General features: G+C 42.8%; 1 protein-coding gene across 13 annotated transcripts in view; it reads left to right on the forward strand.

Annotated features, from left to right (window-relative positions):
* Positions 1 to 23835, forward strand: part of LOC126995363 (aryl hydrocarbon receptor nuclear translocator-like protein 1) — a 236414-nt gene that overhangs the window by 76842 nt on the left and 135737 nt on the right. For all 13 annotated transcript variants that reach the window (XR_007750210.1, XR_007750211.1, XR_007750213.1 and 10 more), the window contains one exon: positions 21587 to 23123. Coding sequence is in view for 6 of the 13 variants with exons in the window: in XM_050854843.1 (XP_050710800.1) it covers positions 21587 to 23123 (1537 nt within the window). In the remaining 7 variants the exon portion in view is untranslated. The remainder of the gene's footprint in view (positions 1 to 21586; positions 23124 to 23835) is intronic.

The following is a 23835-nucleotide window of genomic DNA, read 5'->3' on the forward strand; positions in this document are numbered from 1 at the left end:
TAAACCTAAGTGATTTTACATTAATCAGATGGCTGCAAAACGTTGCTTTTCTACTCTAGTTAATATTAAGTTCAAGGAAGTGACGGTCGAGCTTGTTTTTAATGGAGTCAATTGTGTTACACTGGACCACTGATGGTGGGAGCTTATTCCATTCTCGCACTACAACGTTGGTGAAGAAAATTTTGGTGCAGTCTGAATTTACTTGTCTACATTTGAGTTTTGTGCCATTGTTCCTCGTTTGCAAAGTGTCATCGATCATAAACAATTTTGTTCTGTCTACATTCGTGAAACCATTAAGTATTTTAAAACATTCGATCAGTTTTCCTCGGAGGCGACGTTTCTCAAGAGAGAACATGTTAAGGGTGGAAAGCCTTTCTTCGTAGGATTTGTTGCGTAAGGAAGGGATAATTTTTGTTGCTCAACGCTGAACACCTTCTAGTTTAGCAATGTCCTTTGCATGGTGGGGAGACCAAAACTGTACCGCATATTTTTAGACCCTTCTTTTCTTGTATTAAATCAACTCTTTTATCACTCATTAATTACTCCATAAATGATCTCACCGTCTCGTATGCCTGGTAGCGTGATCCGGCTTAAGTTGTTATTGGAGACTGGTGTTCGGGGATAAACAAGGGAAAAAGAAAATATACATTTATTTAAAATTAAATGAAAGTAATTGCCTTACACAATATTCTATGCTCAGACGATCATAACACTGGCATATTCAGATGGATGCGACATATGACAAACGACATGTCTTAAACATAATACTACAATATGTGCTCAGTTGTTGCCAATAATAATAACACTCGTCGTTCCACAAGCAGTGGTTTGTATCTCTCTGCTTACATCACAATCATTATGTACTCTCTTCACAAAATCCTACTACACATTCCTATAGTATAATCTACTACAAGTCACGGAAGCACCAAATACCACACCCAGTGGTTTTACCTTTGCTTTACATCGCAAACAAATAATCACAATCCTGTCCCACTCACAATCCTACTTCACATCTCCTACATTATAATCTCCAGGACAATACAGTCGGTTTCCCTTAGATTCTCGAATTTCTACTCACGATTAAGATCACAACAGCCATTCTCAGCTGGGTGAGCAGGAGGTCTGCTTGAGGCGAGAACCAAGCTCGGTCTACCTATACCACTGATTTCTAGGCCACATTTTTCTTTGCTTTAGGCGGACTTACATCCTTGACACGCCCTTAATTTTCTACATAACCAATGGCCAATACTTCCTGTCACACCCATCTGCTCGCTCATCATGTTGTATTGTTTTACTTCTCCTGCTATTCGTGAGTCAGTCTTAAGACACTCCCTCAGTGATTTTTCTGTTAAATTATTGGCTCATAACATGTCGCCACGACTGACGTCACGGGTGAGAGTCTTTTTCAATGGTTGTTCACACTTTCTGACCACGCCCACTGGGTATCTGTTTTCTGTATCTGAGTTTGGGTATCTGTTATTCTTTACCCTCGTTGTTTCCCCTCTTTGGTACTTGAGATGTTTACACTGTTATATATGTCACTTTTTTTGTTAGTGTTTGTCCTGTCAGATGTTTACACAGTTGTATACCTTCCTTTCCTCTCTGGGTATCTGTTTTCCTTTACCCTCGTTGTTTCCCCTCTTTTGTACTTGAGATATTTACACTTATATATATGTCACCCTTTTTGTTAGTGTTTGTCCTGTCAGATGTTTACACAGTTGTATATCTCACTCTTCTGTTTCCTCGTCTTCTGGGTCCTGACAATATTCCAAGTGGGGTCTGACTAAACTATTGTAGAGCGGAAGTATTATATCTTTATTCATGAATAAAAAGTTTCTTTTAATGAAGCCCAACATTCTGTTCGCTTTATTTGCTGCATCGATGCATTGATGTGAGAATTTGAGGTTTGACGCAATTTTAATCCCCAGGTCCTTAATGCATTGAACGCTTGTGAGTTTAACGCCGCGTATTTCGTAATTGAACTTCTTATTTTCTGTTCCAACTTGAAGGACCTGGCACTTGTCTACGTTAAAGGGCATCTCCCATCTATCCGACCAAGCTGAAATTTTGTGCAAATCCTCTTGCAGGCTTTGCCTGTCTTCGTCAGTGAGAACTGAGTTACCAATCTTTATGTCGTCTACAAATCTACTAATGTGATTATTGAGTCCAACATCCACATCGTTGATGTAAATAATGAGGAACACTGGGCCAAGAACCGAGCCCTGAGGGACGCCACTAGTGACCGGCGCCCACTCTGAGTTAAGTCCGTCAATCACAACTCTTTGTTGTCTGTTGCTCAACCAATTCGCGATCCATTGGTTTACTTGACCGTCAATGCCTATTTGCTTTAATTTATAAAGTAATTTATGATGTGGGACTTTATCAAACGCTTTCTGGAAATCAAGATAGACTACGTCCACTGATTTGGTTACGTCATAAATTGAGAAGAGATCGTTATAAAAGGTCAGTAGGTTTGACAGGCAGGATCTTTTGTTACGGAAGCCATGTTGTGAATCCCCAATTAATGAGTGGCTTTTGAGGTAACTCACAATTTTGTCTCTAATTATGCTCTCGAGTAGCTTACCTACAATTGAAGTTAGACTAATGGGTCGGTAGTTACCTGGTATTTTTTTGTCTCCTTTCTTAAAAATCGGTATCACGTTAGCCTTTTTCCAATCCGAAGGGACGATGACTTGTCGCAAGGACATATTGAATACGGTAATGAGGGAGGAGGAGGATGAGGGGATTGGTGGAGTGCTGTCTCAGGCATGTGCCGACATGGAATGGGTTGTGGCCTATTTCAGCAAGAAGCTCACCCCAGCCGAGAAAAACTATTGCGTGACCTGGAAAGAACTCCTGGCAGTAGTCAAGAGCCTTGACTTTTTCCATGCTTACCTGTACGGTGCAACTTTCACCATTCGCACGGATCACGTTGCATTGCGGTGGTTGAAGTCACTGAAAAACCCTGAGGGCCAGCTTGCTCGCTGGATAAGTAAACTAGAGCAGCATCACTACACTATTGTGCACCGATCTGGGCTAACACACGGTAACCCGGACAGCTTGAACCGGCGCCCCTGCCTACCTGATTGTCAACATTGCCTCCAGAGGGAAAGTGTCCAGAATATGTGCCGTTGCACTACAGTGGAACAGACAGCGGAGGTGCCATGGGAAGACTTGGGAAAACTGCAGCGGGAGGACCAAGATCTGAGACCAATTATGGAGTGGCTGAGTCAGTCGTCAACGTGACCTGGGTTGGAAGTAATCTCGAGAGAAAGCCCTACCACCAAGAATTACTGGACTCAGTGGGACACTCTTCGGATGGACGACGGGGTGTTGCAGCGATGCTGGGTCTCTCATGATGGTCTTGACCACTACTGGTCCACGGTGCTACCTATGAATGTCATGCCCCGGGATTTTCTTTTTCTATTTCCTCTAGTTTCCAACACGTCCTATGCGTGTATCGAAACACACGAGAAATTAATCAAGATCAGGGTATTCGCTGGCTGCCTGGGATTGAACCCGCAACCAGCATGACGGGAGAGCCACTCCTTACAGAGTCGGCCAAAGAGGTACCCCACTGGCTAAGTGGGTTATGGGAGGCTCGTTCATCAGGCTAGTCAGCATTGCACGTCTCCCTATTCCCATTTTCTATTACCCTCGGAGCATGGGCTATCCTACCTGTTACCCCTTTGGGGAAACTCAACAGAACTGCAGGAGAGGATCCCACCGCTGCCACCACCATTTTATGTGGTGCCCTCGGCTCTCCTGCTTTTCATTTAAGGCACCACTGAGTATGTGGGGGTTCACAAGAAAACAAAACTAAAAAACCATAATACAAAACAACCGCAAAACCAATTCGTGTTGTGGAATGGAGTATAAGACAATCAAGAGAACGTTAAACTACTCTGACAACCCTACTCTCTCCCCGTGTCTTTGTTAATGAAGAGGAAAAAAAAAGATTTTGGTAGCGTGTTAAGTATGACACGAAGGAGGAGGGAAGGCGTCTTGAAAGAAATGCACGACAGCATCACCAGCGGACACCTTGGGGTAAATAAGACACTGAGTCGCCTGCGCCAAAGGTTCTACTGGGTTGGCATGAGGAAGGACGTGGAAGAATGGTGTCACGCGTGTGAGGTGTGCTGTGCAAAAAAGGGCCCCAAGAAGCGTCACCGTGCCCCATTGCAACTATACCAGGTTGGAGCCCCCATGGAACGGGTAGCAGTTGATATAGCAGGACCCTTGCCTCTGACGACGAACGGAAATAGGTACATCTGCGTCACAATGGATTACTTCACCAAGTGGCCGGAAGCCTACGCCATCCCTGACCAGGAAGCCACTACCATCGTATTGATGGAGGAGTTCTTCTGTCGCTTCGGTGTGCCTAACGAGCTCCATTCCGACCAGGGAAGGAATTTTGAGTCAACAGTCCTTGCTGAGTGCTGCAAGCTTCTGGGTATCAAGAAGACCCGGACCACCCCTCTGCACCCACTGTCAGATGGAATGGTGGAGAGGTTTAATTGGACGTTGGGCCAGGAGTTGGCCAAGCAGCGCAACAATGATCAGTCTTTATGGGATCAGAAGCTGCCTGCGCTCCTCATGGCCTACAGGTCTGCCGCCCACGAGACTACGGGCGGCAAAGCTGATGTTTGGACGTGAGCTGCGATTGCCGGTAGACCTACTGACAGGAAGGCCTCCTGGGGAAAGCCTTCTAAGGGACGCCTCCAGTTTTGCCCGTCAGCTAGAGGAACGGCTGGAAGAGGTGCACCATCAAGTCCGTGGTGCCTTGAAGTTCTCCGGGGAGGCCATGAAGCGCGGTTACAATATGAGGGCAAGCCACGTTGACTTCAAGGAAGGAGACCAAGTCTGGCCTTACAACCCGCAGAGGAAGAAAGGACAGTCTCCGAAGTTACAGAGCCCCTGGGAAGGCCCTTATACTGTGCTAGAACGCCTCTCCGACGTGACTTACCGAATCCGGAGAAAGGAAAGGACCAAGCCGAAAGTTGTCCACGTCAACCGGCTATGGAGGTACCACGGTCCGGGAAACTACACCTGGAACAACTACAGACACCCAGCAGCCGACGAAAAGGCAAGGGACGTCCAGGACCGAGAGGAGGTCGACGACGACATGGGCCTTCTGGACCTTTCAGCCGAGGGATATAACCTCCCGGCTTCGGCAGATGTTCCAGGGACACCCCAAGAAGTGGACGACGACGAGGCACACCAGGAGACAGACGCGCAGGAGACAGCGAACAGACACAACGCCGGCGTCCACAGCGATACGACGATTATTATGTTTTTGATTAATTCTCTTATGTTTGTATATAGTTGTGTGATCAGGACGATCACAATTAAGAGGGGGGGATAGTGTTGTACTGGAGGCTTCCTCCGGCGTCTATGGGCCTCTAGAAGGCTCCGGGAGGAGCGAGCAGGGGGGCGGGGAGCAAGGCCCCGTCCGCGCCCCGCGGGGCTTGCGGCCAGGCGCCAGGCGGGAAGTGTTGCCAACTCGCACATATTTTTGCTACATGTTCTTGTATGATCTAAAATATACTGTAACGTTCTAGACTGTACTGTTCTGGATATATATAGGAGAAGAGGGCGAGAGGAGACAGTCCCAGTCATAGTAAGCTAGTGGCCAGTCAAGAGTGAAGTGTACTACTAAGGAAAAATATTAAACTACAGAAGTTGTGCAAAGTGTTTACATATCTCCCTCCCACGGAGTCTTGTGACGGCGACACGGAACCCAGTAATACGTCCGGCATAACATTATTATAAGTATTTTTAAAATTTTCCCCTGTACTAACGAACTTTTGGCATCAACAGACTAAGATACCCCCCACTTAGTCCGTAAATTTGGGTAATTCCATTTCCTGATATTTTCTTACTTTGGAGCTATCATTTATTTGAGTGTATTCTTTGTCCATTTAGTTCCTTCTCATAGAGTCAGTAAGTATTTGACATCACACCACTAACTTTTCATACTTACCGTATTCTTTCCATTTTATCCATTTGAAAGCTTTCGGCAAGGTCTGGCACAAGTCTTTGCTTTCTAAAGTTCCCTCTTACGGTTTCTATCCCTCTCTCTGCACTTTCATCTCCAGTTTCCTTTCCAACCATTCTTATCTTTTCTGTAGTAGACAGTCACTGTTCTACTCTTAAACCTAACAACTGTGATGTCCTTCAGGGCTCTGTTCTATCTCCCAATTCTCTTTCTGTTGTTCATTGATGATGATCTTTCAATAACAAACTGTCCTATCCACTCCTATGCTGATGGCTCTACTCTGCATTACTCAACATCTTTTAACAGAAGACTCTCCCCGCAGAAATTACCGTATTTGATGGCTTATAAGGCGCACTTTTTTCCAAAAAAATGTCCCTGAAAATCACCCTGCGTCTTACAAGGTCAAGGTTCATCTTTGGGCCACTGGCTAGTGAAGCTTTAGTGCAGCAATGGCACCTAAATTGAACTGCAAACCTCTGCACAAACATAGACAAGGTGGCGATCGCTTATTACAGCAACAATGTCAACTCTTTTTCTAAAGTAACAGTGTATAACAGTAGTACTTAGCACTACTTCATATAAAATGACACCAGTCAGGAAAAAAATCAAGTGACTTCATGCTTGTACCTAAACAAACTAGTGGACGGTTGTACACCAAACTTTTTTTTTTTTTTTTTCGTTTTCGTTGGGGATATACCCCAATGGAGGAAGGCGGAGCATGCTGTGCAACCCCCCAGACGACTGGTAGAGAGACACCCAATTCTTTCAAGGAGGAGGCCCAAAAACGGGGCTGAGGGTGTCGGAAAGAGCCCACCTTTCCACCCCCATGGTAACTGATAGGTCTCGAACCCATACGCTCCAGGAACCACGCCGAAGCTCAAGGCCGAGACTCTACCACTCTATCTCTCTACCAGCCATCTGAGGGGTTGCGCGGCATGCTCCGCCTTCCTCCATTGGGGTATATCCCCAACGAAATACCCCCCCCCCCAAAAAAAAAAAAAAAGTAAAACAGAAAAATGTAGGTTCTTTTCATATTTCTTTTGGCTACCCACTAAAAGAATTATCCATATTCTAAATCTAAGATATGAAACAGAAAACGAATCAATTTGATAAGTAACTAAGTAAAGTACGTTCAACTAATTAACTTATAACACATGTAGTGACGTACATTGTTTTTGCTTTTCTTGTAAACTGTAATATTTATGTTGACTGCATTAAATTCGTCATTTGCACAAAAAATTCAACGTGGCCAACGCGACTGATTGGGTCCAAGCATCAGTAGGTATAGGTGATTGGTAGCCTATTATTGAAGTTCTATACATAGTTTACATCACCCTTTTTCCAAATAAGTATGAGGAACAAATTATGAAATTACTCTGGTCTTTTTAATGCTGAGCCTAATATATTCATACAACCACCCTGGCTGGCAGTTACCAGACAGAGTAAAAACTATACAACACCCTTAAGCTTATGAGAACTGCAGTTGAGACTGTGTTGAATGAAAGAATCACAGTGTTGGCCACGTTGAAGTTTTGTAAATGACGAATATAATGCGGTCAACATAAATATTACAGTTTACAAGACAAGCAAAAACAATGTACGTCACTACGTGTTATAAGTTAATTAGTTGAACGTGCTTTAATTAGTTACTCATCAAATTGATTCGTTTTCAGTTTCATATCTTAGATTTAGAATATGAATAATTCTTTTAATGGGTAACCAAGAGAAATACATGAAAAGAACCTACATTTTTCTGTTTTATATCATGATGATTAACATTTGTTATTTCACAATCCACTGAAAAAGTAGTTTGCAAGAAAACGCATAGCCTATTATACATGCTATATAGAGGATGTAACAGTCAAATAACACGGAAAAGAATTGTTTTGTGCGAAATATGGAGACTAGGTAACGTTTTTTTTTTTTTTTTCCACAAACCAATAAAAAGCTAGTAGGTAGGGGATAGAAAAATTCAATAAATTATTAACTTCGTAATGAAGTGTTTTACCACGTGCTATTGCCACTCAGCGAGCGTTGATGCCGATTTTTTTACATATATGCCTTGGCCCTAGGGAATCTTAAGATGGCAGCTGCAGGCTTCAGAATTCTAACCAGGTTAGTACAGCGAAAGCCAATCCAGTTATAACAGAGATCAGTGGTGGCCACTCGGTGAACTGTCAAAGCAGTACTTTCCATAGAATTCAAGGTATGTACTAGAGTGCGTCTGAAGGTACCTCCAGGATCCAAGACTGTGGTGCCGCCACCACTCCAAGCCAACGACTGCACACATTTTACTCTTACCTGATTTCCTGACTCGGTAAAGATTCGTCTTAGTGCCGTGCCAGTATTTCATTACCTACCTTCTGAAACATCACTAGCTCTTCATATATCTTTTCTACAAACATTTAACAATCATGGAAACGCTTTCAAAATCTAATTCAAGGACTATTTATTGTTGAAAATAGGGGATAATATATTCATGAAATCGTAGGCTCCTTTGGCAGCGGCCGTGGCGGCGGTGCATCCGCCGCAGCCGAAAAATAGCTCGCAGAGGGTTTAGGGTGGTGGAGCATATTTAAATTACTCCAACCGAACTTTACGTCCTGCGGGGGGGGCTGACCCCCATATAACTCAGGGGACTGCGCCCCATGCCCCCCATGTATATGCGACTTATTCCTACGAGGAGGTTTTCCTCGCAACACCGGCTGCTCCGCCACCAGAGGAGGCTATGCTTTCGTAAATATTATCCCCTATTTTCAAAAATAAATAGTCCTTGAATTGCATTTTGACAATGTTTCCATGATTGTTGAACGTTTGTAGAAAAGATATATGAAGAGCTAGTGATGTTTCATAAGGTAGGTAATGAAATACTGGCACGGCACTAATACGAATCTTAACCCCTGACTCTACTGATTGACATGGAGAAGAACTGAAAACAGATAGGAGTGAATTGTGTGCAATCATCAGCTTGGGGCGGTGGCAACACCATGGATGTGTACAGTATCACGGAGACAGCCTCAGACGCACTCTAATCTATAACTTAACTCTATGGAAAGTACAGCTTTGAGTTGAGTGGCCACATGTGGCGCTGCCTGTGTAGCCAATACGGTCCATTGGGGGTGCGTCTTATAAGTCCACGCATCTTATAAGCCGTCCAATACGGTATGTGATTCCAGGCTGGAAGCTGCAGAACGCTTGACTTCAGACCTTGCTCTTATTAGGGAAAATTTACGAAACCTTAGCCACCTCTGGCAAAGTTAATACAGGTAACTCTCGATTTACGCGAGTTTGGTTTACGCGTTTTTTAAATAACGTGGGGTCCAAAATCCAAATAAATGTTCAATTTACACGTTTTTTTCACTTATACGTGATATTTTATGGAGTGGCCACCAGATGTCTCATGCAACTGGACTCACACAATGCCGCGGCCACACAGCTGAGCTCAGTTTTTCCCGCGCGCCACTTGAACAACAATACAGCTGACAGCGTTGTATTCCAACGTTGTCATTCTACTCATCCAGAGCCCAGGTCACTTCTCTCAAGGTCATGGAAGGGTCAGCTGGTGGGCCCATGGGTGGCCCGCTCCCGCCTCTGCCTCTCCCCTCCCTCCCTCCCCCTGCCTCTCCACGTCGTTGGCTGCACAGCCGCGAGAAAGAACTCATTTACAATGTAAACAAATACTTTTTAGACGAAAAAAACAACAGAGGATTTATCATACCACTCACAAGAGTAACTGCAAGAGCAGCAAGAGCCACTAATGTTAGTGAAAGAACTATTGAAAGAGTCTGCGCCAAACTGGATCATGAGTGCATGACGAACAGGTCACCAAGACAGCCTGTATTCTCGTCCCCGAAGAAGAGAGAGAGAGAGAGAGAGAGAGAGAGAGAGAGAGAGAGAGAGAGAGAGAGAGAGAAAATGAAGGGAGGCTAATGGTGGTCCACTTAACACCTTGACTCTAATCCCACAATTGGAGACGAGATGTGGCAGCGTGGCACGGGAGGAGAGACCCCCGCAGAAACCCCCCAATCCGCCACTTCCTCGTGGATTCACTATAGTACCAGCTATACGGTACGGTACCGGTACCAATACTAGCCAGTCGCTTATGGTGTCCCTTATTTCTTCCTCACGCGAGTGAGGCTGAGACTGAGTGCTTGAGTGGATATCTCGGTGATATGGATATTCTCTCTCTCTCTCTCTCTCTCTCTCTCTCTCTCTCTCTCTCTCTCTCTCAATGAAGTGAATATTTATTTTTCGATAGAAACCTACCTCTTGTTTGATTTACATTGTTTTTATTTACACGACCTCTTCAGAGACACAATACTCGCGTAAATCGAGAGTTACCTGTACTTACATCATGGATTTCTTTTTGGTCCCTGAATGCAGTGCAGTAACAAGTGACTTCCAGAAAGGAGAAAGAATTAAATTCAGGGACTATTTATTGTTCAAAATAGGGGATACTAATTCACGAAAGCATCGCCTCCTCTTGTAGTGCGGCGACGGCCTGATGAGCGAGCCTCCCATAACCCATTCAACGAATGGGGTACCTCTTTGGCCGACTCGGTAAGGAGTGGCTTTCCCGTCACGCTGGTTGTGGGTTCAATCCAAGGCAGCCGGGGAATACCCTCTCCTTGTCTTGATTAATTTCTCGTGTGTTTCGATACACGCAGAGGACGCGTGGGACCGAAAGAGTAAAAGAAAAAAAGAACAGAAAATCTCTTCATAAAACTCTGGCGACGGTGCCAACCACGCTGCCGCAAAATAGCTCGCAGAGGGTTTAGGGTGGGGGAACATTTAAACTATTCCAACCGAACATTACGACCTAACATCTAACGGGGGGGCTTTGCCCCCCTCGACCCCCCTTCTAATCCTGGACCCCCCCTCATGTATATGCGACTTATTCCTGCGAGGAGGTATTTATCGCAACACCGGCAGCACCGTCGCCATGGCGGCTGCTGCCAGAGGAGCCGACGCTTTCGTGAATTATTATCCCCTATTTTCAACAATAAATAGTCCCTGAATTGAATTCTTTCTCCTTTCCGGAAGTCACTTGTTACTGCATTGCATTCAGGGACCAAAAAGAAATCCATGATGTAAGTATTAACTATGCCAGAGGTGGCTAAGGTTTCGCAAATATTATCCCTCTTATTACCAACTGGGGCAAAAAGAACTTGGCATCCTTTAATGTCTCAAAAACTTAATATCTCCACCAATTAACGACAGAATCTTCTAAACGCCTATCCCCTATTCTTTGACATAGGGTGACCACCCGTCCCTTAAAATACGGAATCGTTCCGTATTAAAGAATAAAATGATGCGTTCCATTTCGAATCAGTACGGAACGCCATTTGTTCCGTATTTGGCTGTCTGAATGGTCAAGCAGATGAAACTCAGTATTTTATAATCTGTAATTTGAAATTTAAAAAAAATCAATCACAAAAACAGCGTTAAATTATATATTTTTTATGGGTTGTCCTAAAATACGTGTAAAGTAAACGACGAAACGTCCCTCCCCCTTCCTCCTGCCTCCACCAACAGCGGGCAGCGACTGTCGGTCAGGCAGGGATAGAGGTGGAGTAGTGACAGGGTTACCACCCGTTCTTTAAAATACGTAATCGTTCCATATTTTAGAGTGATATGTTGCATTTCATTTTGATCCAACATGAAATGCCATTTGTTCCGTATTTGGCTGCCTGTATGGGCTAACAGATAAAATTCTTTCTGAAAATACCGCACTACCGCGGACTGCACTAAAAAATCCTGCGGTACTTAGAAAATTATCGAACACATTTGCAGCGCGGCATGCTCACAGTTTTTTTTTTTTTTTTACAGTGAACTGGACTCAATCAATCGGTATCAGTCATCAGAATCAGTGATTCAATCATTCTGACTTTTCAGTTATTGTTCAAAATTAAATACTAAACGAATAGCTCAGAGTTATCCATTCGTCGCTCAACCCGAGGCGGCGCGCCATGACTGCCTCTGACGATGACTGTACATGGCAGTGTACAACAGTACAAGCAAGCACTAACATGATCGCCGCTCAATCTCATGTCCCGTACATTTTTTTCTTTGATGCATAAGATAGGCCATAGTACATACTATGTCTTTTTTTTAACTTCATTGTAACTTTTCTATTTCTCTCTCTCTCTCTCTCTCTCTCTCTCTCTCTCTCTCTCTCTCTCTCTCTCTCTCTCTCTCTCTCTCTCTCTCTCTTCAATGTAGCCAAGATCAATATTGTTTTATTATAATAATAATAATAATAATAATAATAATAATAATAATAATCATAATTTATCATTTTTACTATTTTTATTATTATTATTATTATTATTATTATTATTATTATTATTATTATTATTATTATTATTATAATTATCTCCTTGTTGAAATTTCCACATGGTTTCCTCGCTGAGGCCTGAAACACCAGAGCTTAGAGCGTTCCCACGGTCAGTGTCTCGCTATTACCAGTTGATGTGTTTTGTCGTAATATGTTGGACAGTTTGAATAATGTTTCACTTCCCGTCATAACTTTCCTATATTAGTAATCTTTCGTTTTCGCTCAAACGCCGTCTCCGCCCTTCATACCCTCCTCCCCTTCCCCGCACCACCCTTCCTTCCTTCCTACCTACCCCTCATTTCCTCCCCGCATATGACGCTGATCTCCTCCTCCCCCTTCCCTGTCCCCTCCCTCCTCCCTTGGAAAGTTGCATTCCCCTCCCTCCCCCTCCTCCTCTTCCTGTCCTCTACTCCTTGCCCCCCCCCTTCCTCCTCCCTTACCTCCCTCTCTCCCTCCCCCAGTCCTTCTTTATTTTTTTTTTTGTATCTCACAAGGTATTAGTTAGTCAATGGATAGCCAGGATAGGCATTGAAGTATTTTTTTTTTATATTGACTAGTGACTACCGCTACCGCAGTACCGCACACCGTGTACAGCACCGGGAAAGAATAAAAATGAGACCGCACTACCGCAACCGCACTACTCCGGAAAAAAGTACTGCACTACCGCAACCGCACTACTAATTTTTCAGTACCGCGCCCACCTCTGGTCACAACCTTCGAGGTGGGAATATGAATGTGTAGTAGCCCTATACAGTAATCCCTCGCCTCCTCTCCTCCCTCCTCTACCTCTGGGTAGAAACAATAGGTAGGAAGGAGAAGCTTGTCATCGGAGTACTTTACAGACCGCCCAACCTTACCAGGGACAGTAGCCAACCCCTTTTACAAGAAATTAGTAGGGCGTCAAGATATAGGAATGTGTGTGTAATTGGGGATTTCAATTATAGGAACATAGAGTGGGATACTTTATCCGGAGACCAAAAGGCACAGGATTTTTTAGATGTGATACAGGATAGTTTCATTAAGCAGTTAATTAGAACACCAACGAGGGAAGAAAATATTTTGGATTTGTTGTTAACTAATAGAGAGGACATAATAGGCAACATTGAGGTTGGGGATTCATTAGGTAACAGTGATCATAAGGAAATTAGATTTAATATTAAATGGGAGGATAGAGTAAGCAGTAACAACACATTAATACCTGACTTCAGGAAGGCAGACTATGAGGGTTTAAGAAAACAGCTGCAGAAGCTTATGGGAGTGAGATCAGAAGTAGGTCAGGACCCAGAGCAGGGAGGGGCGGTAATCTCTGGTGAGGTCACTAGTCAGGTCAGTAGCTTGGAGGGTGAGTACAATAGTCTGGTCAGGGAGATTAAATTAGGACAGAAACAGTTTATACCTCACAGGGAAGTCAGGTCAACAGGTAATTACCCGAGATGGATGACAGACAGGCTAAAAACTGAAATAGGAAGGAAAAGAGGACTATATGTTAGAATTAAAAGGGGGGAAACTCACCTAAGGGATAGTTACAACGATTTAGCTAGAGCAATAAAGAAAAACATACGTATGGCAAAACGTAATTATGAGATTAGAATTGCCAGGGAAGCAAAGACCAATCCAAAGGGCTTCTTTCAGCTTTATAAGACCAAGGTTAGGGATAAGATAGGGCCGCTTAAGTCAGGAGAATCACTGATTGATTGTGATGAGGAAATGAGCGAGGCGTTAAATAGATATTTCTTAACTGTATTTACCAAGGAAATATTAAATGATATACCTCAGGGAGAACAGATCTACAGGGGAGAAGAGGTAGAAGAATTAACCGACATCAACATAAGTAGGGAGCTCGTGATTAGACAGATAGATAGACTTAAAGTCACTAAGGCGCCAGGGCCAGATGAACTTTTCCCCAGGGTAATAAAGGAATGCGAAACAGAGATAAGTGGGCAGTTAACAGAAGTATTTAGGAAGTCACTAGACACAGGGGTGGTGCCTGTTTCATGGAGGCAGGCACACGTTATTCCAATATTTAAGAAGGGAGACAAATCTTCTATGGAGAACTATAGGCCGATTAGTTTGACGTCAGTTATAGGTAAAATGATTGAGTCAATAATAGCTGATAGTATTAGGGACCATATAGACAGACATAGTTTGATTCACGACTCACAGCATGGGTTTACTAAAGGAAAGTCGTGCCTCACTAATCTTATATCCTTTTACAATAGAGTATACGAGGCAGCTGACAATGATGAGAGCTATGATGTGGTTTATCTTGATTTTAGTAAGGCCTTCGATAAGGTACCTCACCAGAGACTGTTAAATAAAGTCAGGGCTCATGGGATAAGAGGGCAGGTATTTGATTGGATTAAGGCGTGGACTAGCGACAGGAAACAGAGGGTTACCATTAACGGTAAAAAATCCGAATGGGGTAATGTTACCAGTGGGGTTCCTCAAGGTTCAGTTTTAGGCCCGCTTCTATTCATTATCTACATCAATGACATAGACAATGGGATAACTTGTGACATAGGTAAATTTGCAGATGACACCAAAATAGGACGCACTATTTGGACAGGGGAGGATGCTAGAGCACTGCAGGAGGATCTCAACAAACTCAGCTTGGTCAGAGAAATGGCAGATGAATTTTAACATCACCAAGTGTAGCGTACTTAGTGTTGGAACACGCAACCCATTACACGGGTATAGTTTCGATTCAACCAGTCTGTTCAATTGAAAAAGGTCCCGGAAGACTGGAAGATGGCGAACGTAACACCAATTTTCAAAAAAGGAGACAAAAGCATTGCATTAAACTACAGGCCCATAAGTTTGACATCAGTGGCAGGAAAAATACTCGAGAAGATTATTAGAGACAAACTTGTTAAGTTTCTAGAAGACAATAATGTAATCTCCGACACCCAGCATGGCTTCAGAAACAAGCGCTCCTGCCTAACGAATTTATTAGACTTCTTCCAAGGTATATATAAGAACTGGGATGCCCACATCCCCAGTGATGTTATATACCTGGACTTTCAGAAAGCCTTCGACAAGGTACCGCACGAGCGACTCCTTAAGAAACTGCACTCGGCGGGCATTGGAGCCAATCTGATCGCGTGGATAAGAGATTGGCTCACCGACAGAAAAGAACGAGTACTACTCAACGGACAGCCTTCCGATTGGCTTCCAGTCACTAGTGGAGTGCCTCAAGGGTCAGTGCTGGGACCCATTCTCTTCATCATATATATCAACGACCTCGAATCAGGACTGAAATCCACAATATCGAAATTTGCTGATGACACTAAGGTGGGGGGAAAGGCCCTCACAAAGACCGACTGCGAAATCATTCAGAAAGACCTCAATCACATTATCGAATGGTCGGAAAAATGGCAAATGTCCTTTAATGTTGACAAATGCAAAGTCATGCACATTGGGTCCAGAAATAGTAACCACACATACATCATGAATGGGAGACCTCTGCAAGCGATGCAGGAGGAAAAGGATCTTGGAGTCACTATCAGCAGTGACCTGAAACACGCGAATCACTGTAAAAAAGCATACAACAAAGCCAACACTATGCTCGGGTTCATAGCGAGGAACTTCGAGTGTAAAACGCCAGACGTGATGCTATCCTTGTATAATTCCATGGTAAGACCGCACCTCGAGTATGCAGTACAGTTCTGGTCTCCTAATTACAGAAAGGACATTGATTTACTGGAAAGGATTCAGCGACGCGCCACGAAAATGATACCAACCTTAAGGGCTCAACCGTACGAGGAACGACTCAAGCGACTCAATCTCTTTACATTAGAGAAAAGACGCCTACGAGGAGATATGATTCAAGTCTTCAAGTATCTGAAAAATTCAATAACGTCGATTACTCCAATTTCTTTGAATTGCAAACCAACCTAAGAACTAGAAATAACGGTTTACCCATTCAGTCTAGTCGATGTAACACAGACATCGGAAGGAGTTTCTTTTCAAACCGAGTCATCCGTCACTGGAACAATCTTCCTTCAGAAGTAGTAAATGCGAATACTATCAACTCCTTCAAATATAGAATCGACCGTCACTTCGCTGCGTCGGGAGTAAACTGAATATTGAGTTGCTTTCATCTGCTCCTCAATATCGAGGTGCTTTCATCTGCTCCTCAATGTCGAGGTGCTTTCATCTGCTCCCCAGGCCCCAGGCTGTCGAGCAGATTAAATCACCAAAGCGGGCAACCTCGTAATGAGCCAATAGGCTTTCTGTTGCCTGCGTTTCCATGTTTCCATGTTTCCACAGCGATAGGCAGGTCTGAATGTGAAAGGGATTTGGGAGTGTTAGTGAACTCTGACCTAAAACTTAGGAAGCAATGTATTAGTGCGAGGAATAGGGCTAACAGGGTATTAGGCTTTATTAACAGGACGGTAACCAACAGGAGTGCAGAGGTCATCCTCAGACTCTATTTAGCGTTAGTTAGGCCACACTTAGATTATGCTGTCCAGTTTTGGTGCCCACACTACAGAATGGACATCAACTTACTAGAATCAGTTCAGAGGAGGATGACTAAGATGATTCAGGAGCTGATGAACCTCCCATATCAAAATAGGCTGAAACATCTAAACTTACATTCACTAGAAAGACGGAGAGTGCGGGGTGATCTGATAGAAGTATCCAAATGGGTCAAGGGTTACAACAAAGGCGATATAAGTAAAGTACTGAGAATTAGCCAAAAGGATAGAACTCGCAGTAATGGATTTAAATTAGAAAAGTATAGATTTAGGAGAGATATAGGCAAGCATTGGTTTAGTAATAGGGTGGTGGGGGAATGGAATAGACTCAGCAATCACATAGTTAGTGCAGGGACGATAGTTTGTTTTAAGAGTAGACTGGATAGCTACATGGACGAGGACGACAGGTGGCAGTGAGGTGTGGGTGCAGTAAGGTGACGGGGTACTGGATGCGTGCCTAGTACCGCCGGTATAACGAGGATCAAGCCTCTACCTGTAACCCCTGTAACAACACCTCACCCACCGTGAGTAGTGGGGGGGATTCTGGAGCTGCCCTGTGTAGGCCACCCGGCCTCTTGCAGTTTCCCTATGTTCTTATGTTCACTAATCGCGGTCTCGCTGTATCGCGAATTTTTAAATTATATGGTATCGCGGATTTTTCGCTATATCGCGGGATTTTGCGGTAAAATTTCCATTTTTCTAACCTAAAGAATTAAAATAATATAAATCAACGTAAGTCGGAACACATCTAAATAAGCACCTACGTCACCCACCAATTTTTTTATATTTTTCCGTTGCGGCTTATTGCACCGTTAGTCTTTTCCCTGGTTCACTCCTCCCCCACTTCCTGTCTTACTTGCTCCTCTCCGTCCCCGTATTTTTCTCCTTCCTTCTCATTTCTTTCTTCTTTTCCTTTCACCTCCCTCCCAGTTTTTCTCTTTTAATCTCTTTCCCTCCCACACACACCCTTTCTCTCCCCCTCTTTCCTCACCTTTACCTGACCCTCCCTACCTCTTTTAATCTCTTTCCCTCCCACACACACCCTTTCTCTTCCCCTCTTTCCTCACCTTTACCTGACCCTCCCTACCTCTCTCTTTTAATCTCTTTCCCTCCCACTCACATCCTTTCTCTCCCCCTCTTTCCTCACCTTTACCTGACCCTCCCTACCCCTCTCTTCTTTTCCCGTCCCATTTCCTCCACTCATTTCCCTTGTTTCCTCCTTTCTCACACCCTCTTATCTTTAGTCTTATCTCTCACTCTACCACTCTTCCTCCCTGTCTCCTTCCCCATTAGATTATATGAACACACACACACACACACACACACACACACACACACACACACACACACACACACACACACACTCGCTCGCACACGCACACACACACTCGCTCGCACACGCACACACACACACTCGTTCGCGCACGCACACACACACTCGCTCACACACACACACACACACACACACACACACACACACACACTCGCTCGCGCACACACACACACACACACACACACACACACTCGCTCGCGCACACACACACACACTTGCTCGCGCACACACACACACACACACACACACACACACACAGAGAGAAGGGGAAATGGGAAGGATGTGTGGAGGGCAGGGCTGGCGGTTTAAACCAAATGGTTTAAACAATGGTTTAAACCAATAAAAAAAAACAGTGGTTTAAACCAACTAAGAAAACTTTTTTTTCTTTTGTGTGTGTGTATCTTTGTTAGTTTCATCAGTATTGTGGTTTTAACTATATGTAAGATTTTAATTATGTACAGCAGGGTTGGCGGTTTAAACCAGGGGTGTCAAACTCAAAACCCTTGGAGGGCCAATTCATGCTCTGAAGTGCCGTCATGGGGGCCAACAAGGGTAGAAAATACATTGACAAGATTGAAGTTACCGTGATACCGCGGGCCATTTATGACTATCCCGCGGCACTTAAGAGCATGAATTGGCCCTCCAAGGGTTTTGAGTTTGACACCCCTGGTTTAAACCGCCAACCCTGCTGTATATAATTAAAATCTTACATATAGTTAAAACCACAATACTGATGAAACTAACAAAGATACACACACAAAAAAAATGGTTTTATTAGTTGGTTTAAACCAGTTTTTTTTTAAACCATTTGGTTTAAACCATTTGTGGCTTAGTGCAGTACAGTATGTTATATGCATTTGTTCAGTAAGTTTCAGAAAACAATAAGTATAAGTATTGTACTACATTTGAATTTACACATAATTTAGCTACCAGTATTTTTCTGTATGCATTGTTGGGAAGGATTTTTTTTAAACAATTTATCTGCTGTTTAGTGAAGTGCCAAATAAATAAATATATATATATATATATATATATATATATATATATATATATATATATATATATATATATATATATTGCCACTTCACTAAACAGCAGATAAATTGTTTAAAAAACAAAGCTCTCTCTCTCTCTCTCTCTCTCTCTCTCTCTCTTTTACAACTGTTTTTGTAACTTGCAACTGGAAAATTAGAAGAGGTCATTCATGTTTTACTACTCTTTAACATTACAATTAAAAAGCATGTTAGAGAAGCTGCATTTTGCCTCTTTTACAGATTGTATGAAGTTCAAATGAATATTTTGCTAAATCCATCTCTAAATCTATCTATAATACCTTTTTAAACTCATATATGTATATACGGATAGAATTACTGGAATAAACATACTGAGAAGCAAAAAAATAAAAAAAATAAAAAAAAATAAATAAAAAAAAGGTTTAAATAAAAAAAAATCATGTTTTTTTGGTTTAAAAAAAAAACATTGTTTTTTGCCAACCCTGGTGGAGGGAGGTGCAGAAGTGAGTCAGGTCATGTCCTGACCAAAGCCCTGACCTGACTCTCCCTTCCGCCACACCCTCCTCATTTCCCCTTCTGTGTGTGTGTGTGTGTGTGTGTGTGTGTGTGTGTGTGTGTGTACAACTAGGTAAATACACACACACACACACACACACACAGAAGGTGAAATGGAAAGGATGTGGGGAGGGAGGGGCGGAAGTGAGAGTCAGGTCATGTCCTGACTGAAGCCCTGACCTGATTCTCCCTCAGGACCTCACCTGACATGACTCTCCCCACTGTCCCTCCCTCCCCACACCCTTCTCCCTGTTTTCATCCTCTTTATCTCTCCCTGTTTCCTCCACTACTTTTCCTTGTTCTCTCTTCTTACATCCTCTATCAGTATTTTTTTCATGACTCACTCTGTCCCTCTCCTACATTTCCCCTTCCGTATTTACCTAATTGTGATATAAAAGAAGTAAACTACGCGCATATTGTCCCTTCTCTGAGTATTCTTCCGCCCCGCCAAACTAATTCCTGCGCGAAGTTGTATTTACGAACCAAATGTCGAAAGTCGAAACAAGAATTAGAGAATCATTTATTGGGACTGCGTCGTAACAACGAAATGTTGTAGGAAGTGTTTATAAGAGTGTGGGAAAGGTCAATAGGAGTGTGGGAAAGATTTGTAAGAGTGTGGCGAGGGTTTATAAAGCCTTAAAATATATATAAATAATGAAAAAATATAAGGTTGCTACTTCGCGGATTTTCGCCTATCGCGGGGGGTTCTGGAACCTAGTCCCCGCGATAGACGAGGGATTACTGTAGTTTTTACTGACAATTTTAAATTGCTTTTTAAATTTCTATAAGGTACTGTGAAGAAATACCTATATATCTTACTAGCAGTTTTCTACCTCTTAAATTCAGCCACGGTGGTGCATCTCTTTCTATCTTCTATTGATATTTTCATGCCGACTGCTCTTCTGAACTTGCTAACTGCATGCCTCCCCTCCTCCCACGGCCCCACTGCACTTGACTATCTACTCAAGTTCATCCCTATACTGTCCAAGCCCCTTATGCAAGAGTTAACCAGCATCTTCATTCTTTCATCCCCTTCACTGGTAAACTCTGGAGCAGCTTTCCTTTGTCTGTATTTCCTCCTGCCTATGACCTCTTTCAAGAGGAGAGTATCAAGACACCTCTCCACCCGAAATTGACCTCTCTTTTGGCCACTCTTTACTTTTATCTTTTTAGGAGCAGCGATTAGCAGACTTTTTTTCTACACTTCTTTTGTTGTTGCCCTTGAGCTGCTTCTTTTCCTGTAAAAAAAATATAAAAATCAAGGCACTTTGGGTGTGAGTGCCACAGGCTAACTCTGTTGCCATTTCTCCCCTCTCTCACTCACTCTCCCTTCCTCCCTCCCTCCCTCACTCACTCACTCACTCACTCACTCACTCTCTTTCAACATTTTTTCCATTATGAATTATCATGTTGTGACTTATTTTCCACACCACCAGTGATGTAAAAGTCTAGGTGATTTGGTTTAGTTGATCAGCACAGTTTCCTTGTCACCCTATTTGACAGTGTCACACAAGGCACACTGCCACATATTATAATGTATACAAACTCATTGTTTTGTCCTTGGAAAATTAATCTGTTTTAGAATTATGTTATCTTATCATATAATTAAATGTATACAAAGTATTCAAAACTTATTTAGAAGCAGGTAGTAGTTAACAATATGAGAGAGAGAGAGAGAGAGAGAGAGAGAGAGAGAGAGAGAGAGAGAGAGAGAGAGAGAGAGAGAGAGAGAGAGAGAGAGAGAGAGAGAGAGAATATATAAGGTGGCATATCTGCTAAGCTTGCCAGCCACACTTAAAGTGATTAATAATATGGAGACTATAGCAATTTGATTTACACCAGAATATTATAAATTCAAATTTCTCTTTTCAGCTTCCACCAGAACTCATCAAAGATGTGTTGCCACTGCTAACTCCAGAAGCACTGCAGCAAATGGCTGCCACATTTGAAATGAGTGAATTGAAAAGTGATAAAATTGTAGAATTATCAGATATCAGTCCAGAACAGAGTCATGAAGCTCCAGTAGAAGTGATGAAAAATCGAGCAGTGGAAAATGAGGATAACCCTTATCAAAGCAAACCTAAAAAAGTATGCAACATTGAAAAATCTGAGACATCCTCTGTTGAGTTTACTAAAAATATACCTGGGGCAAATGAAACAACAAGCAAGTCACCAGACAGTAACCTTTGGTACAATGATTCTGATAAATTGACTTCGTTGGATGACTTCAAAACTGATGTAACTAAAAGCTTCAGTTTTGAGAGGGAACAATTCAAACAAGATCAAGCACAGTCCAGTAAGCTCAGTCCAGCTGCTTCTCTTCAAGTGCAAATATGTCCAGCTTCTCCACAGTATGGCAGTAAAACCTGTTATCAGTCTTCTGTAAATCAGTGTGATGGTCTCACTGACCAAAAATTAACTAAAGGCATTAGTAACTATCTGCCAAATAAGGACACTCATTCCCCAGCTGGAGACCATAGTCCTTTGGGAAAGGAAAGTGAATTCAGTCCAAGAGTCGGTAATTATTCTATTGATGGCAGCGTCTCCTTAGCTGGAAACCAAAAGAATGAAGATTGTTCATCTAAACCTCCTGAGCAGATGAATGTTAATGTAGGAATTTCTAAACCAGAGTATAGTCCAGTCTCGGTAAAGGAGAGCATAGATAACAGAATTTCATACCGACAAGGAGAACCTCAGAACAAACCTGGTGGCATGTCCTCTCCTGGGTGCACTTTTGTCAGAAATGAAAGAACTGTGTCTCCCAGTAGTGCTTATCCATTACACTCCATCAGTGACGGGCTCTTGACTGACAACCCTCAAGATAGTGGAATAAGTCTAGTTTCTTATGCAAGCCAGCAGGAGTGGGGGAATGGAAGCAGTGTCAGTGATGTAGCATTGTCACCTAAATGTATGAACACTGCAGCACCACATGGGCAACACAACTTTCACCAACTGGACTTTGATACCTCTGTAAACCCTATGAACCAATCAGGCACAACCTGTCAGAGAAATAGCCATCCACAATTTTCTCCAGGCTCCATGTTGGAAACTAAGGATGATTATCATCAAGTGCACCAGCAGCTTCAACACCAAAGATATAATCAGCAGCAGTTACAGCAGCAGCAACAACTAAAGCAACATCAACAACTACAGTTACAACAGCAATGCCAGCAACAACAACAACAACAACAACTGCAACAACAACAACAACAACAACAACAACATTTCCATTACCAGCCTGCCATGTCTACAGCCAATGTTAGACATAACTTCAATTTTTCATCAACCCCAAAGTTTGATGTAAAAGTACAAGGACACCCTAATAAGTCATTACCACAAAATTATGGTTCAGTGACAAATTGGCAATCAAGAACTGATGTTATTCCATGTCATCCCTCAAATACATCAGGTAAGAAAATTATCTTTATTGTTTCATAAAATTGTATGCAGTTTGCAAGCATGAAAATTTCTTCATGGTAAAATATCACCCACTTTCCTGTGTATATACTGCCTCTGGCAGTATAATGTCTGTAGGGAAGTTTCTAGACCTTTGTTTCTGGAGAGGAGAGAACTCACTTTGTCCAACTTTTAACTATAATAGAAGTAATGAGTTACTCAAATGGCACATGTCCATGGAACCAGCCAACAGTTTCTTTTCATGGGTATGGAGGTATGCCTTTCAGATAATTAATTACCATATTTTTGTAAAGTTGAAGTGGCACTGGAAAGATGTATTAAGGCTCTGAAATTCAGATTTCTTGAAGCTACAATATTTTTGATGGGAGCTATACTAAATGCTGGTCAGATCAGAGTATTGGTGCCTGTCAAAGAAGATATTATCATTTTCAATCATCTCTCTCCTTGTGTCACATGAGAATCAATGATTGGTGGGAATAGATTTAATGTCATTTTGGCTGGACCACACATTGACCTTCATGTCATTTTAGTGTATGCTCCCACTGAAAGTTATGAGCTTTAAAACAATAGTGTTCTGCATCAGACTTGCCATAGTTGTTTATTACAGCTAGCAACAAACCTCTTTGGTCCCTTATTCCGGCCGGCCAAGACAGGCAGCCTCTCCTGGCTGGAATAGGTCAGTCAGCTTGTCTGCATGACCATGA

Source organism: Eriocheir sinensis, chromosome 8, assembly GCF_024679095.1.
Source record: "Eriocheir sinensis breed Jianghai 21 chromosome 8, ASM2467909v1, whole genome shotgun sequence".
In the NCBI taxonomy this organism is placed as follows: Eukaryota; Metazoa; Arthropoda; class Malacostraca; order Decapoda; family Varunidae; genus Eriocheir; species Eriocheir sinensis.